At 34.0% G+C, this 16,318-nt stretch overlaps 1 protein-coding gene across 2 annotated transcripts in view; it reads left to right on the top strand.

Annotated features, from left to right (window-relative positions):
* The window catches only part of MYOF (myoferlin), a 151,313-nt gene that overhangs the window by 30,927 nt on the left and 104,068 nt on the right, over positions 1-16,318 (top strand). For both annotated transcript variants that reach the window (XM_074295890.1, XM_074295889.1), the window contains exon 3: positions 1,450-1,541. In XM_074295890.1, the coding sequence (XP_074151991.1) occupies positions 1,450-1,541 (92 nt within the window). The remainder of the gene's footprint in view (positions 1-1,449; positions 1,542-16,318) is intronic.

The raw sequence follows: 16,318 nt of genomic DNA, 5'->3' as shown, positions 1-16,318 counted from the left end.
CTAGCTGTGTAACTCTGGGCAAGTCACTTAACCCCAGCCTCAAAAAAAAAAAAAAAATACAACAAATCTTTGCTGTCCTTGGCAGGGAACCATGGACTATGACATAATCTAAGAGGGCTAGAAAAACTGCTGAGTAGAACTGCACCAACATCTGAGCATTCCATTCTTAGAAATAAAATATAGAAGCATGTTTTAAGGGACTCTCTGGATCCCCTCAGAACTTGACAACTAAAGGAAACTATTATTATTATAATCAAAAGGAAGAGACTATCTTGAGATAATGAAGTGTTATCCTGTATAACAGAATTGTATATAAAACTTTTATTATCTTATTATTTATCTTATTTATTATCTCTTAATTATCTTTACTTGGTTTAAACATAATATCCCCTTGTGATTCTCTCCTCAAATTCATAAGTGACTCTGTTTCAATTCAATATATGACTACTATGTGCAGAACTCAATGGTTGGACTCTGAAGGAGAAATAAACAATAGAGAGGAAATGGTGGTATAGATGATAGAAAATAGCAAATGATCTGAAAGTAATTGCTATTTGCTCAAGGCTTAACATGATTCCTGAAATATAATAGACTTCAAATAAATGTTTATTGATTATTTGGTGTTGGAATGAATTATAAGATTATTTTTGTAGCTAATTTGTGGTCTTAATTGTTTTGCTTAGTCAACATTGAAGTTAATTTCTTTTCCCTTAGCATACATTAACTAATCAGGAAAGAGAAGGGGAGGCAGCCCAGGAACATACTAGTTTGAGACGTTTTCAAATTTTAAAGATATTGTCATAATTACTTTTTTGAATCATTACACGGGAAAATATGAAATCATAAAATCTTAGAGTTGAAAAATATTAGAGGTCATCTAACTTTTTTAAAGCATGGATTTTCTCTAGAGAAACTTCAACAACTGGTTATACACTGAATATTGTAAGTGATAGGATACTTACTATCTCCAGGCAATGTCCAATCCACTTTTGAATAGCTCTAAGATAATTTGGAAGTTTTCCCTTATGCAGAGTTAAAACTCTCCTTCTCTCCCCCCCCCTCCATTTTTATATTATTTAGTTATAGTTCTAATTCTTGGAGACACATGGAATTACCCTCATCCTTTTTGCACATCACAAATCTTTAACAAGCCCAATATCCTATTTATTTCCCCAAGTTTTCTTGTTTGAATATCCTGCAACTTGAGTCTATAATAGTGAATCACTTGGATCATTAATTTGCCTATATTCAAAGTATGCTCAAGAAAAATTTTTTAAAAATCCATATTTAGGATTTAATCACTTCTGTTTCATACTTTGGTAAGAATTTTAAGTATTCACAAGAGTATCACTAATAAAAATAATTATATGAATTATTATACTGTTAGTTAATCTTTCTTGTTTCTTAAAATAATCTAACTTTAAAAAAAAAAAACATTTTTGTGCACAGATATTTGAATTTGACTTGAAGGGTATACCATTAGACTTTTCATCTGCTCTTGGCATCACAGTGAAAGATTTCGAGACAATTGGACAAAATAAGTAAGTTTCTTTTCTGCTATTTTACTTGTGTTCTCATGTTTTTATAAAAGGAATGCGTGGCATAATAGTAGTGAAAATCTTCAATTTTGGAAAATTTTCAATTTGATATGTATTTATTTATGTAAATATTGGATTTAACATATATTTTAACATATTTAACATGTATTGGATTACTTAACATCTAGAGGAGGGGTTGGGGAGAAGGAGGGGAAAATTTGAAATGCAAGATTTTGCAAGGGTCAATGTTGAAAAATTACCCATGCATATGTTTGTTTATTTTTTATTAAAGCTTTTTATTTTTTAGAACAGTGGACAATTCTTCAACATTAGCCTCTGCAAAACCCCTTGTTCTAATTTTTCCCCCTTTCCTCATACCCTCCCCTAGATGGCAAGTAGTCCAATATATATTAAACATTGTAGCAATATATGTTAACGCCTATATACATATATATATATATATATATATATATGCATATGTATACATATTTATACAATTATCATGCCACACAAAAAAGAGAAGCAAAATAAAATGTAAGCAATCAATGACAAAAAGAATAAAAATACTATGTTGTGATCCACGTTCAGTTCCCATAGTTTTCTCTGGGTATAGCTGATTCTCTTCATTACTGAACAATTGGAACCGCTCTGAATCATCTCATTGTTGAAGAGAGCCATCTCCATCAGAATTGATCATCATATAATCTTGTTGTTGCCATATATAATGATCTGGTTTTGCTCGTTTCATTCAGCATCAGTTCATGTAAGTCTCTCCAGGTCTTTCTGAAATTTCTTACAGAGCAATAATATTCCATAACATTCATATACCACAATTTATTCAGCCATTCTCCAATTGATGGGCATCCACTCAGTTTCCAGTTTCTGGCCACTACAAAGAGGGCTGCCACAAACATTCTTGCACATACAGGTCCCTTTCTCTTCTTTAAGATCTCTTTGGGATATAAGCCCAGTAATAACACTGCTGGATCAAAGGGTATGCACAATTTGATAACTTTTTGAGCATAGTTCCAAATTGCTCTCCAGAATGGTTGGATCTGTTCATAACTCTGCCAACAATGCATCAGTGTCCCAGTTTTCCCACATCCCCTCCAACATTCATCATTATCTTTTCCTGTCATCTTAGCCAATCTGAGAAGTATGTAATGGTACTTCAGAGTTGTCTTAATTTTCATTTTTCTGATCAACAGTGATTTAGAGCACCTTTTCATACCATGTATTTTCCATATTCATACTATATGTTTTGTAAATAAAAAGCTTTAATAAGAAAAGAAAAAAAATTATAGTGTAGTTTAATTTATGAAAGCTATTACTTCCCTACCCAAGGACTACATTTCAATCAAAATGAATTACTTTTTTATCTCCAAATTCATCCTATACCTTTATTGTTAAACTTTGGTTTATATTATTCTATTTTCTTGGAATGTTGTCCCTTTCTTTCCATCTATCTAAAACTATTTTTAGAACTCAGCTCCGATTTCACTTAAAGTCTTTAACATTTCTATCTAATCTAAACTGTTATCATTCATGTGTCAATTAATCACATACTTCTTTATGATATATTTTTCATATTGTTGTCTTCTTGAACTACCCACTATATCTTTGTTAACTTTGTAAGCATTTATCTCATCTTCCCAATATGATGCTAAGCTTCTTGAAAGTAGCTACTATGCCTGATACTTCCTGGTAAACTTCAATAACAATATCTTGTTATAAATGTTCAATAAGTCTTGGTTACTATGATTTTGATTTGATGAGAGCAGGAGTGATGTGGGCCTAGAGAAAAGCAATAAATTATACAGATATGGAATGATCAATGTATGTTAGGAGTAGGAATAGAGATCATAGATATTATATGGGGAAATGATTAAAAGGCAGGAATCTAATGCCAATTCAGGAGCCTGAGAAAGAATCAGCCATCTTGACCACTACTTAAGATTAAGCCTCTTAAGCAGCTTGCAGAAAGCATAGAACTAATACCATGGTGATAGAACATACTAAGATTTCACTGGTATAAGAAATTCCTTGGTGAAGAAACTCCCACTACCAAAACAGGATGACATTTTCTTTGCACTTACAGTTTGAAAGAGTTGTTTAGATTGCTAAGAAGTCAAGTAACTTGGCTAGTGTCACACAGCCAGTATGTGTCAGAGGTAAGACTTGAACTTAGTTCTTCCAGGTTTGGAGTCTACTATACCATACTGTCTGAATAATGAAAAATGGATCAGCTGTCTTAAGTTTTTTCTATAAAATACCAAAATAATCGATCAACTCAGCTAAAGAAATTATTGGGTAGGTAGGAATAGACTTCCCTTTCTTTTCATTTGCATTTTGTGTGGATGAACTAATTTTCTTCCATAAACCCAATTATAATCTCTGGGCACATGATCCAGCTATAATTTATTTCCATATTTCCATTGATGTACTAGATGTATTCACCTGGATATTCCATTAACATCTCAAATTCATCATGTCGAAAAGGATTCATCATGCTCTCTCCTAATCCTACTTCTTCTCCAAACTTCCTATTTCTATCACATATATCAATTATCAGTTCACTTAAGTTCATAGCTTCAGAATTATCCTAGTTTCTTCACTCTCTCGTTATTTCCCCAATGTCAAGTTGGATCCAAGTCCTTTCAATTTTGTATCTACAGTATCTCTCATGTCAGTCTGTTTCTTTCCCCCCCAAGATACAACCTCAGTTCAGACCATTGTTCTCTTACCTAGACTCCTATAGTAATCTCTTAATTGGTTTCCCTGTTTCTAATCTCTTGACCATAACATGACATTTTCCACTTGGTTGCCAATTTAATCTTCCAAAGAGATAGATCTGAACATATAATTCCTCTACTTCAAAGCCATTGGAAGTACCTTATGGCTTCCAAGAAAAAATGCATACTCTTTTTCTTGATATTTAGGGTCCTCCAGATATTTGGTCCAAGTTACTTTCTGTTTTTTTTTTTCAATTTTATTTTATTTTAAATTCTGAATTTTCTCACTTCCTTTTCCCCTTCCTTACTCAATGAAAAAGCAAAAAACAAATAGGCTGTGTGTGTGTGTATATTTTTTTTTCCAAGCAAAAAAAAAAATCCTGCTTTAGCCATGAAAAAAAAAATCTGCACTCAAATCCATCACCTCTCCCTCTGGAGCTGGATAGTACATTTCATCATGAATTCTCTTTCTAGCTTTATTTTGAATTGCTCCCTGTCACACAGTCTGCATCCTATCCAAACTGTACTTATAGCTGTTCCCCAAGGATGACATTCCACTTCAGATGCATGCTGGCAAATGTTTAACAGAAGGAAAGTTTAATTTGCATTAGTAACATTTCCTCCCTTATATTCTTAAGTCTAGACAGTGAACAAAACAAAAAATCAAGCCCTGATTTGTAGCACCTGCCCATTTCTGAAGTGCAAATTCTCACACCAAAAATTTAACAAATGATTAGGGACCCTGTTGCACTCCTTACTTTGATGAATTCAAATAAACTACCTTCCCTACCTAAAATATATTACTTCTTCCTTGCATTCTTTTAGAGTCCTTATATTTATTTAAGGCTTAGGGTACTGGTGTCATGTCCTCCATAAAGTCTTTCCTGATCTTCCCTCCCCCTATCGCACTCCACCTCTGTTATTAGTGTTCCTTCTTTCCTCCAAGTATTTACTGAAATGCACATATGTTGTACAGATTTTATGCATCTCAGTACTATTTTGTTTAATTATTTGTATCCTAAGCATCTAGCACAGTTCCTGGAGAAGAGCAAGTTCTCAGTAAATATCTGTTCAATTAATTCATTAATAAACAGTATGTTGGCAGCCAAAGAATGAATTTTTTCAGCCATAACAACACATGAACATGGCTTTTTAAGGCCCAGAAAAATTGTGATTTGCATGAATTAAGGAAATACCATCACTGATGCACATGATGAGTATTATGAAGGGAGGGAGTAGAGGGGCCATTGTATAGGTCAGGAACTTGAAATAGGTTTCACCCACATGGACTTTTTAACAGGAAAAAAATCTACTTATTGAGATTTCTGATTTCAAAATTATTGATTTTATTATTCTACATACACAACAGAGCAATGAATAAACAAAAAAACCACTCAATACCTCTTATGATAAGAATATAAATGCGATGTTAGGCAATGGGAAGAACAGTGGCCTTGAAGTTACCTAAATTCAAATAGAGTGAATAAACAGGGCCACTATTTCCTGATCCCTCTTGCTTTTCCTTCTCAAGAAGCTTGTTTGTTCCTATATTTCACACTTTTACTTTTGATTATGTGACATTTATTTATATAAATCGTTTTTTTATAATTTAAACATTTTCATTTAAAATTTTGAGTTCCAAATTTTATCCCTCCTCTTTCTTCCCATCTGCCTTCTCTGAGACAGTAAGCAATTCATGTGCACATGTGCGATTATGTAAAAAATTCCATATTAGTCATTTTGTACAGGAAGACCTAAATAAAAGAAAAGAAAGAAAGAAAATGAAAAATAACATGCTTCACTTCTTTTCAAACAATAACAGTGCTTTCTCTGGAAGCAAAGAGCATTGTCCATCATTAATCTTTTGGGATTATCTTGAATCATTGTATTGCTGAAAATAGATGTCATTTGCATTTCTTTGTTGTATAAAATTGCTATTACTGTGTATAGCTTTCTCCTGGTTCTGTTCACTTCTCTATGTATCAGTTCATGTAAATCTTTCCAGGATCTTCTGAAACCATCTTCATCATTTCTTATAGCACAACAACATGCCATTAAAATCATATACCATATGTTTCTGTTAAAGATCTCATTTCTAAAATATATGAAGAACTGTGTAAAATTTATAAGAATACAAGTCATTCTCCAATGGTCAAAGGATATGAACAATTTTCAGATGACGAAATTAAAGTCATCTATAGTCATATAGATTCTCTAAATCACTATTGATTAAAGAAATGAAAATTAAAATAACTCTGAGATACCACCTTATACCTCTTAGATTGGCTAAAATGACAGGAAAAGATGATAAATGTTGGGGGAATGTGGGAAAATTGGGACACTAATGTATTGTTGGTAGAATTGTGAAATAATTTAAACATTCTGGAGAGTAATTTGTAACTATGCCCAAAGGGCTATAAAATTGTGCATACCCTTTGCCCCAGCAGTGCCATTACTGGGTCTGTATCCCAAGGAAATCGTAAAGGAGGGAAAAGGACCAACATGTGCAAAAAATATTTGTAGCAGCTCTTTGTATGGTAGCAAATAATTGGAAAAGGAGTGGATGCCCATCAATTGAGGAATGGCCGAAAAAGTTGTGGCATTTGAAGGTAATGGAATATTATTGTTAGATGAAAAATTGTAAACAAATTGATGTTAGAAAGTCCTGGAAAGATTTACACGAATTGATGTTGAGTGAAACAAGCAGAAGCAGGAATACATTGTACACAAGAATGTGTGATGAACAATTATGAAAGACTTGGTTCTACTCAGTGGTTTAATAATCCAAAGTAATCCCCATAAACAGAAAATGTCATCTGCATCCAGAAAAAGAACTATGGAGACTGACTGTAAATCCACACATGTTGTGTTCACTTCTTTTTTCTGGTTGTTTTTTTGTCTCATGGTTTTTCCCTTTCCTTTGATTTTCTCTCCCAACATGATTTATAAAGCAATTTATTAAAAATAAATAAATTATTAAATAAATTTATAATAAATAAATAAACTATTACTTTGGAGTCAGAATCCTGCCCTGCATCCATCTATGTCACTTTGAGCACATCTCTAACCTCTTCAGGCTTCAAACTTATCATCTGTTAAAGAATGGGACTTGAACTTGATGGTGCAGTGGAAAGAGCATTAGCTCTGGTTCAGAGTCCATAATTGACCCAATGTATGACCTTGGCCAAATAATTCTATCCCTCCGCTTCCCCTCCCTCCTGCCTCAGTTTCCAGAGGAAGTTTGACTAAATGGCTTCAGGAGTAGTCTTCAGCTCTAGATCTCTGATCTAAGGGCCCTTCCTATACTAAATCTACAATCCTAGAAGGTCTGGCAGCATCCCAAAGTCACTTAGAACCTGGATGTTCCAAGGTCTTCAGGGTCTCTCTGTGAAGTCTTGTTTCCTGAGATTCAAAATTTCTTAACTGAATTGGATTTAAAAAACTGACTCGAAGGCCCCTTTCACTTGCCCTAGATGCATTTTGTAGAACTTAGAGAGCCTAGCGCCTCAGTGCCTTAAAGCACAGAGATGCTGGGAAGTATATCCAAAGTAATTTTTTCTTAGGTAAGCACTAACATGAGTGGTAAGTGAGGAAAGGAATCCAGGAAAGTTTCATTTAGGAGATCTCTACAATGAAATACAGTGGCATAATTGGGTAATTATCTGGATTATTCAGTTTAAAAAATTCTGACTGGGAAAAACAGATATTTTTGTTGGAATTACTTGTTATTCACTCTTAAAAAAAAAACTTTATTTCCTTAGTAGATTTTTGAGAGAAAAGTATTCATTGGGGTAAGGTTTTCCTCACCTATTATGTCCCTGGAAGCAAAACATTCCTTTAGAATTGGAAAGCATGCCCCATATGTTGTAGCTCAACTTATTGGAAGGTAATGGATTAAACTCTTAGCAAACAGTTGCTGTATTTGACATCTGCTGTGCCTGCAATTATAATTAAACAGGAGATGGGTGGAGTCACAATTGGTCACAATTGTGTATGGGTATACATACACATAGTTGTTGTTCAGTTGTTTCAATATTTGTTGTGTTCAAATATCTGTGACCCCTTTGGGGTTTTTCGTGTCCTTGTCCAGCTTAGTTTACAGATGAAGAAACTGAGGCAAATAGTGTTAAGCGACTTGTCCACAGTGACACAACCTGTAAGTATCTGAGGCTGGATTTGAACTTGGATCTATCTGACTTGAGGACCAGCACCCTACTGGAACTGTGCCAGTTAGTTGCCATAGATAGAAAAGGTTCCTTCCACAAGGAGTTGGTGACCTTCACCTCATTCCTTCTTTAGCTGTGGGATGAGGACAGGCTTCTCCCCAAATCCTACATACATCCCTCCTAGTTCCCATGACAGTGATGACCCAGCCCAGAAAAAGGGAGGAGTGTTAACTCTGAGCTGATTATCTGAGCTGAAATAGCTGAATGTCAGGATTTCTTTCTCCCAAGAGCTGTAACAGTTTCTCCCTACTGACAAGCAAATATGCAGGAATTCTGGAGGTCATCTGTTTTTTGGCTGAGAAATAGGCATTTTTTCCCACTCCTCTTTTAAGTAAAAAACATATTCAAGCACATGATATTTGAGGCAAAATGATGAAGAATAATAGTAATGACAGCTAATGGTGTTTTGTGGAGTTTTAAAACTTTAAAAAGTGCCATATTGATATTATTCCAATACATAACACAGCAGCGTTGGTGGGTACTTTCTAGGTGAAATTTGTCATGGATGTTCTTCTGCCCTCTATTTCCTGATACCTGCTCAGCCTGGTTCTTTTTAGGCTCTGTCCTCTGTTCCAAACCTATATTTTCTTATTTTGACCCATCATAACCTCAGGTTGCTATTCAGCTGATAAAAGGAATACTAGAAATTATTTAGTCCAAGCTCCTCATTTTATAGATGAGGAAAAAGAGAGGGAAAAACTAGTTCAATTCAACTCAAATAACAAATTAGTAACATAGCCATCTTAGGAAACCAGGACTCTTAACATTTAGTTTAGTGTATTTAAAGGTAATGAAACTGGGGTATGGGGATGGGAAGCACCTGTTCTGAACAAATTGCTTAGCTGAGTTTTCAGGATGTGCTCTTCTCCAAGCTGATTCTTTTCTTTACTACTAGGGGTCATAGTCATGAATCTGCTTTTTGGTATCTTTGTCTGGAATATATACCTCTGATCAGTTGTGCTTTGAACTTACTTGGACCAATGAACTCTTGAACAGCTAAATGGGTATCTCTTTCTGCTGCTGGTTTCCTTGGGAGGGAGATGAGTGGGGGAAAAAGGGAAAAAAAGAAATCTACAAAGTTCTCCTGAGCCAGTACTACCTAAAAATTCCCAGAACTTAGTTATTAAAAGCCCCCAAGAGATGAGCAAATTTTGTTTACCAATGGAATTTATATTTTCTGTTATCCTCAAGGGACTTGTTCCCACTTTATAAATGTATGGCTGCAATTTTAATTAAATACCATGCTACTGTATTGACATTTTAACTTTTTTGTTCAGTGATTGAAATAGATCATGTTTGACTTCTAGGAATTTTAAACATCTGGAATATAGCCTTAACTCAGAAATAATTGTAATCTTTAAAAGTCTTCTTTGCACAAATATAATACCATTCAAAAATACTTTTGCTCCATAGAAAGGAGATATACTCAATTATGAGCTGGAAATAACCTTAAAAATCATCGAGACCAGTCATATCATTTTTAAAGATGGGGAAACTAAGGCTAAGAGAGAATAAATAACTTTTTCAAGGTGTTATTAACAAGGCTAGACCAGCATTAAATAGACTTCATTATCTGTTTACCTTAAAGCATTTGGTTCTTCCTAGGTTATATCACATTGAGCTTGATAAAGTAGATATTTATAGAAGGTCACAGACAGTGAGGAAACTCTGTGTGAGATAAAAGACCTGAAAATTCTGAAGCATTAGGAGCAGGGCTTGATAGAAGGTTATTTCCTTCCTGAGGGGCAGGTGCCCTACCCTAAGGACAGAATAGAAGGAGTTTTTTTCTTGATGACCTAAAAAATGAAATGTTAATTATGTGTGACTCATAAAGAAGCTTTTCTGTTTGTTGAAAAGCAGTCTGTCTCCCAGAGTTTGTTTGCATTTCTTTTTCTTCCTTCTCAGCCACTTTCATCAATGTTCAGGGCAAAGTTAAAAACAGATCAGAAAATGGAGGACATTGCCTTGTCCACTTAGCTGAAGTTGAGGAGGGAAAAGCTGAATATAATTCCAGATTTAGAATGAACTCCACTTCAATTTTGTCTAGTTTAAGACTGAATTCTGTTTCCTGATGAAATGCTTCAAACTTTAAATCTTTGGTTTGTGGCCATCAAAAAGGTCTTAGGACAGTCCTTTGAAAATAATAAAGATTCTGTCAATATTTATTAATTTGATTTGTCCAAAGGAACCTATTCAAGCTGGGAAAGTCTGCTGCAGGGGGAAGCACTGAAGAAAGCAAGATTTTGGCGCATTGTGGAACTTAGAAAAGAGAATTTTGCCTAAACAGGCATAATTTTACATACCAATTCATAGATAAAGGTTTTAAAATTAAGGAAAAGAGCATAACTGTTGTTTTGTATAAAATAAGATTTTGTGGAGATTTTTTTGGCTTATTTATCACTCTAGAAAGTTACATGCTAGATTTCAAAAAAATTAGATATATTTTTCATATCAAGTTTATGTATCTTGTATATTTTTTATCAAATTATATCTAGTTTTCACAATCTTATTAATTTCTCCTCTACATAAAACCATGACCTGGCAGAATATGAACAAATTGCTTTTATTTCTATAAGTAGTCTTCAATATCTTTTTTTCTGTGAGCTGGGTTAATTTTATGGAAAGAAGGGCCCCCAGCAAGATGCCTAGTCAGAAAATATTGAAGGCATATTTTCCTAATTGAATGACTTACCCTGCAACCAACATGTGCTGAAAATCAAATGCAGATGTCTACTTTTTTTTAGCCAAGCACAGCTTTAAAAAAATTATAACTTATATTTGGTACCCAAGTATCAGTAAAGAGACAATCTATGCCTGAATAAAAGCCATTCAGGGCTGTGTTAACCCTAAATGCCAACTACAAACAATAAATCTTTATTAAGAAGGCTGGCTAAGTGAATAGAACAGACAGACAATCTGCCTCCAGTTGTGCTATGGTAGCATAGAGTTGACTTTTTAAGGCTGCTCTATTTGAAAGCAAATTCTGGCAGGTCCTGTAAAGTCAGAAAGACTTCAAAAATTAGCCTAAGCACAAGCTTACCTTGATGGAAAGAGCCTCGTCAGAAGATTTTCCACTAAAAGATGAATTTTTTTCCATCATAAGACCTGATGAAGATTATTTCCTAAAGTATAGAAAAGAGGCCATGTTGCTCATGGGTAATGGGAAAATCACAGATTCTTGAAGTTTTGGCACACCATTATACTTGAATCAATTTAATAGACTCCCTATTTGCAATTAGTTCAACATTAATGGTTCCATTGCATCTTAGCAGAATGTCTATAGTAGAATGTCCCAGGATTCTGTGCTAGTCCTGTGCTTTTTGCTATTCTTGTCAATTATTTGGAGTAATGCATAGAAAGTATGCTCATTTGATTCTCAAATGACATCAAGATAACATACTGTCAACAAAGTCAGAATTCTAAAAGATTTCAAAACCTAGAGTATTAGCCTTAATATAATAAAAAGAAAGTCAATAGGAATAAATGTAAAGCCTTAAGTTTGGATTCAAAAAATCAACACTACAAGGACAGGAGGCATCTTGGATAGCAGTTTATCTGAAAAATAAAAACCTGGAGGTTCTAGTGACTTGCAAGCTCAATATGAGCAGAAATATATGATGGCCAAAAAAAAATCTTACTGTGATAATGAGGTACATTAAGAGAGGCATGGTGTCTAGGAATAAGGAGATGATAGAGCCATTGTAGACTACTTTGCTTAGACTGTATCTGTTCTGATCATCACAGTTTTAGAAGTCTACTATGAAGTAAAAAAAAAAATCTCAAGAACAAGGTTGGTGAAAGACCTCAAGTCCATGCAAATGAGAATTAGTTAAAGAAACTGGGGTTGTTTAACCTGGAGAAGAGAAGACTTGATAGAGCATGATAGTTCAAGTAACTGACAATGTACTAGGTGGTACAGTTGATATAGTGCTGGGCCTGGAGTCAGGAAGACTTGTCTTCCCAAAATCAAGTCTAGACTCAGACATTTACTAGCTGTGTGACCCTGGGTATGTCACTTAACCCAGTTTCCTGATCATTAGAGAAAATGGCAAACTATTCCAGTATCTTTGCCAAGAAAATCTAACCCTAGATTTTGGGGATTTGGGTTGGACACAATTGAAAACAATTCTTCAAGGTAGAACCTAGAGTACAAAGTGATGTAAGCTGAATCAGTTTACAATTGAGATTTTTTTCCAACTCCAAAATCTTTCAATTCTCTGAATGAGCACATCCCTTTGGGTGATCACATTACATTTATTAGGAGTACTCTGTTAAAATTCAGATTCCTGGGAGAGGTAACAAATTAATTTTGTTATAACCATTAAAAGATTGTTGCACACATTTAACATGATGGGACTGCCTGCCATCTAGAGGAGGGGGTGGAGGGAAGGAGGGGAAATTTCGGAACAGAAGTGAGTACAAGGGATAATGTTGTAAAAAATTACCCATGCATATGTACTGTCAAAAAAATTATAATTATAAAAATAATTTAAAAAAATTTTTAAATAAAAGATAATTGCAATTGTTGTGTTATTATTATTTAGGTTGAGCATAGGAAAGAAGAAAAAAGGAAAAAAGAAGTTACATGATAATTTTATTATATATTTTAAAAGAATAGCAAGTTGTATGTAATGGATTAGCAATTTCATATGCAATCATCTTTTATGAAAATACTTGTTTTATTTAATAAATTAAAATTTCAATACATAAAATTTTTTTAAAGGTTATTGTAAAACAATTTATGAGTTGGCTTTTTAGTTAATAGGAGTTAATAAGAGAAGGAGGAGATGTGAAGAATTCATGTTTTTTGTCATTTGCAAGAAGATAAAGTAGAAGGATACATACAGAGGATTGGAGTGCATGAGGTAAGGGTGAACCCAGGAAAGATGCCATAGAGGAATTCTTTGGGCAGTTGGAAAAGAGTCATGACAGCACAGAATATCGTGAGGTATTCACAATTTGGAATGGGGAACATGTGAAATCATAAGTGTGAAAAAAACAGCATTCAAGATATTTTTCAAAGACTTTAAAGATCTCCCTGTAGTTGCTTACCTTATACCTAGTCTACTTTTTTTTTTTTTGCTCTCTGCTCTTATACATTATATCTATTACAAGAGTTTCTCTTTTGTCCTCAAATATTTCTCACATGGAACTTTGTGGTCTCTATCTCTGCCTTCCCCATTTACTGCTGACTCTTAGCCATCCATATGTCCTTGTCTTTTTTCACTCTTGTCTCTATTTTTGCTGTATCTAAAAATAGACTGTAGCCCCTCAATAAATCTCCTTATTCTCTCAACCCTAGATAATGTTCGGGTAGCATGTGAATAGGACTTCCTGCCAACTGGTACTTCTGAATTTCTGGATATCTGCATGAAGATAATAGAGACAATTGATTGCCTATAAATACCAATTGTTAAAAATCACTTTTTATGGTGATTATGAAAAATGATAATAGAAACTTTGAGAAGAAGAAGTGTAAACTAAAGAAGAAACATATGTATAGAGAAGTTTAGTTGAGAAATGCAAATATATGACAGTTAATAATCATTTTTTGTCCCTAGAGAGGAAAGAAGCAAGTATCATAATTACATTTACAGGGTGAGAGATTTACTTGATGGTAAGATATTATTTCCTGAGAGTAGAAGTTATTCAGTATTGAGGTAAATAATCAATAGTCAGAGGGAAAAAATCTCACATTTATATAAGTTTTAATGTTTAAAAGTTTAAAAAGTCTTTAAAATTGGGCAATCCAAATAGATCCAAGATATTCAAATGAAAGCCTACATGAAGGTGGGAATATCAACAAGATAATGCTTTCCAAATTTTCTCTACTTTTTTGAAAATGTATGATATACTTGTCAAAATGTGAATGTCCATTCTTCATATGCACCCATATACCAATCTTGTCACTTGTATTTTTGCATCTTTCTATCCAAATTTATTATAGCTATAATATCATAGATATATTCATATATAACATATAGCTATAGCTATATGTATAATTATATTAGCTATAATTACACATTTACACATATCAATCATTCTCTTTCACTTCATTATAGTTAGCATCCTCATTAGTTTCCATCAATTTGATTAAAAATTGGCAAAAATGATTGAGAAGCTCCACTCATTGCTTCTGCTTCCATCTTCTGAGGCTGAACAGAACAAACTTAATATATTTGAAGACAGCTATCAAATCTTTCCCATCCTGTCACCCCATCACTACAAGTCTTCTTTTCTCCAAGCAAAGCATCTACTGTTCCTTTAACTCATTCTCATCGAGAATCTCAAACCCCTTTTATCATCCTGATTGCCTTCCTTTGAAGGAATTCCAACATATCCATGTCCTCCCTAAAACATAGCAGTCAGAAATGAATCTAATGTTCCAGGTGTAGCATGTCATTAGAGCTTGAAACCTTTTGTATCTGTGTTTAATTCAGTCTTCTTTGAAAATTAAAATGGAATACTTTACATTGTTTATGTATACTATGCCATGGAAGATGTCAAGTGAAGGGTCCAACTGGAAGATGTTTAAGAGTGAGGTCCTCTTAATATTTATAGAATCATAAATTTAGATCTTTTAGGAATCTTGGAAGCAATTTAATCTAGTCCTTCATTTTATAAATGAGGAAACCAAGACCCAGAGGGGAAGTGACTTATCTAGGATCATAAAGGTAATATGTGGTAGAATCTAGGCTTTGAACTTAAAACATCTTATTTTAAATTCAGTTCACTTTTCAATGTTTGTAGATAATTACATTGTACTGGTGGCATTAAGCCCAAGAATCCTGTAAAAACTTGTAAATGTGATACAAACCATTCAGAAGAGTTCAGTCAATAGGAAAAAACAAGTGGATGCATAATTCCTACTATCTAGACTGATTTACTTGGTTTGTCAGTTTAGATACATTGCAAAGCCACTTTAGATGAACTATCATAGAAGTCAGTAGGAGATAGAGTAGACTAGATTGCTTTTGGGAAATTATGAAGCTCTATACACCTCTCAGATTGGAAAGGATGACAGAAAAATATGATAAATATTGGAGAGGATATGGGAAAACTGGGACACTTAATATATTGTTGGTGGAATTGTGAACTGATCCAACCATTATGGAAAGCTATATAGAACAATGTCCAAAGAGCTATCAAACTGAGCATACCCTTTGATCAATCAATGTCTCTACTGGGTGTATATCCCAAAGATATCATAAAAAAGAGAAAAAGATCCACATGTGCAAAAATGTTTGTGGCAGCCCTTTTTGTAGTGGCTGCCCATCAGTTGGGGAATGGCTGAATAAGTTATGGTATATGAATGTTATGGAATATTAGTGTTCTATAAGAAACAAGATGGCAGAAATGGAGAGACTTCCATGAACTGATGCTTAAGTGAAGTTAGTAGAACCAAGAGAACATCGTACATGGCAGCAACATTATGCAATGATCAGTTCTGATGAGCATGACTCTTTTCAACAGCTAGGTGATTTAGGCCAGTTTCACTGGACTTGTCATAGAGAGAGCCATCTGCATCTAGAGAAAGGACTGTGGAGACTGTGTGGATCACAACATAGCATTTTCACCTTTTTGTTGTTGTTTGCTTGCTTTTTGTTTTTTCTCATTTTCCCCTCTTTGATCTGATTTTTCTTGTGCAGCATGATAAAAGCTAAAAATAGGGGGGAAAAAGACATTTTGAAGCTTTTAATTACCCCCATCTTTTCTCTGATATACAATCTCATCTTTTTAATCCCAGCATTCTTTTCATGGCATTGTCTATCCATGAACAATTGATTTACAATTTCTAAGAGAATTGCTAGTTGTCCGAAGG

Source organism: Sminthopsis crassicaudata, chromosome 2 (assembly GCF_048593235.1).
Source record: "Sminthopsis crassicaudata isolate SCR6 chromosome 2, ASM4859323v1, whole genome shotgun sequence".
NCBI lineage: Eukaryota > Metazoa > Chordata > Mammalia > Dasyuromorphia > Dasyuridae > Sminthopsis > Sminthopsis crassicaudata.
Note: the sequence above shows the minus strand (reverse complement) of the source record. Positions and strands in the feature narration are given on the sequence as shown.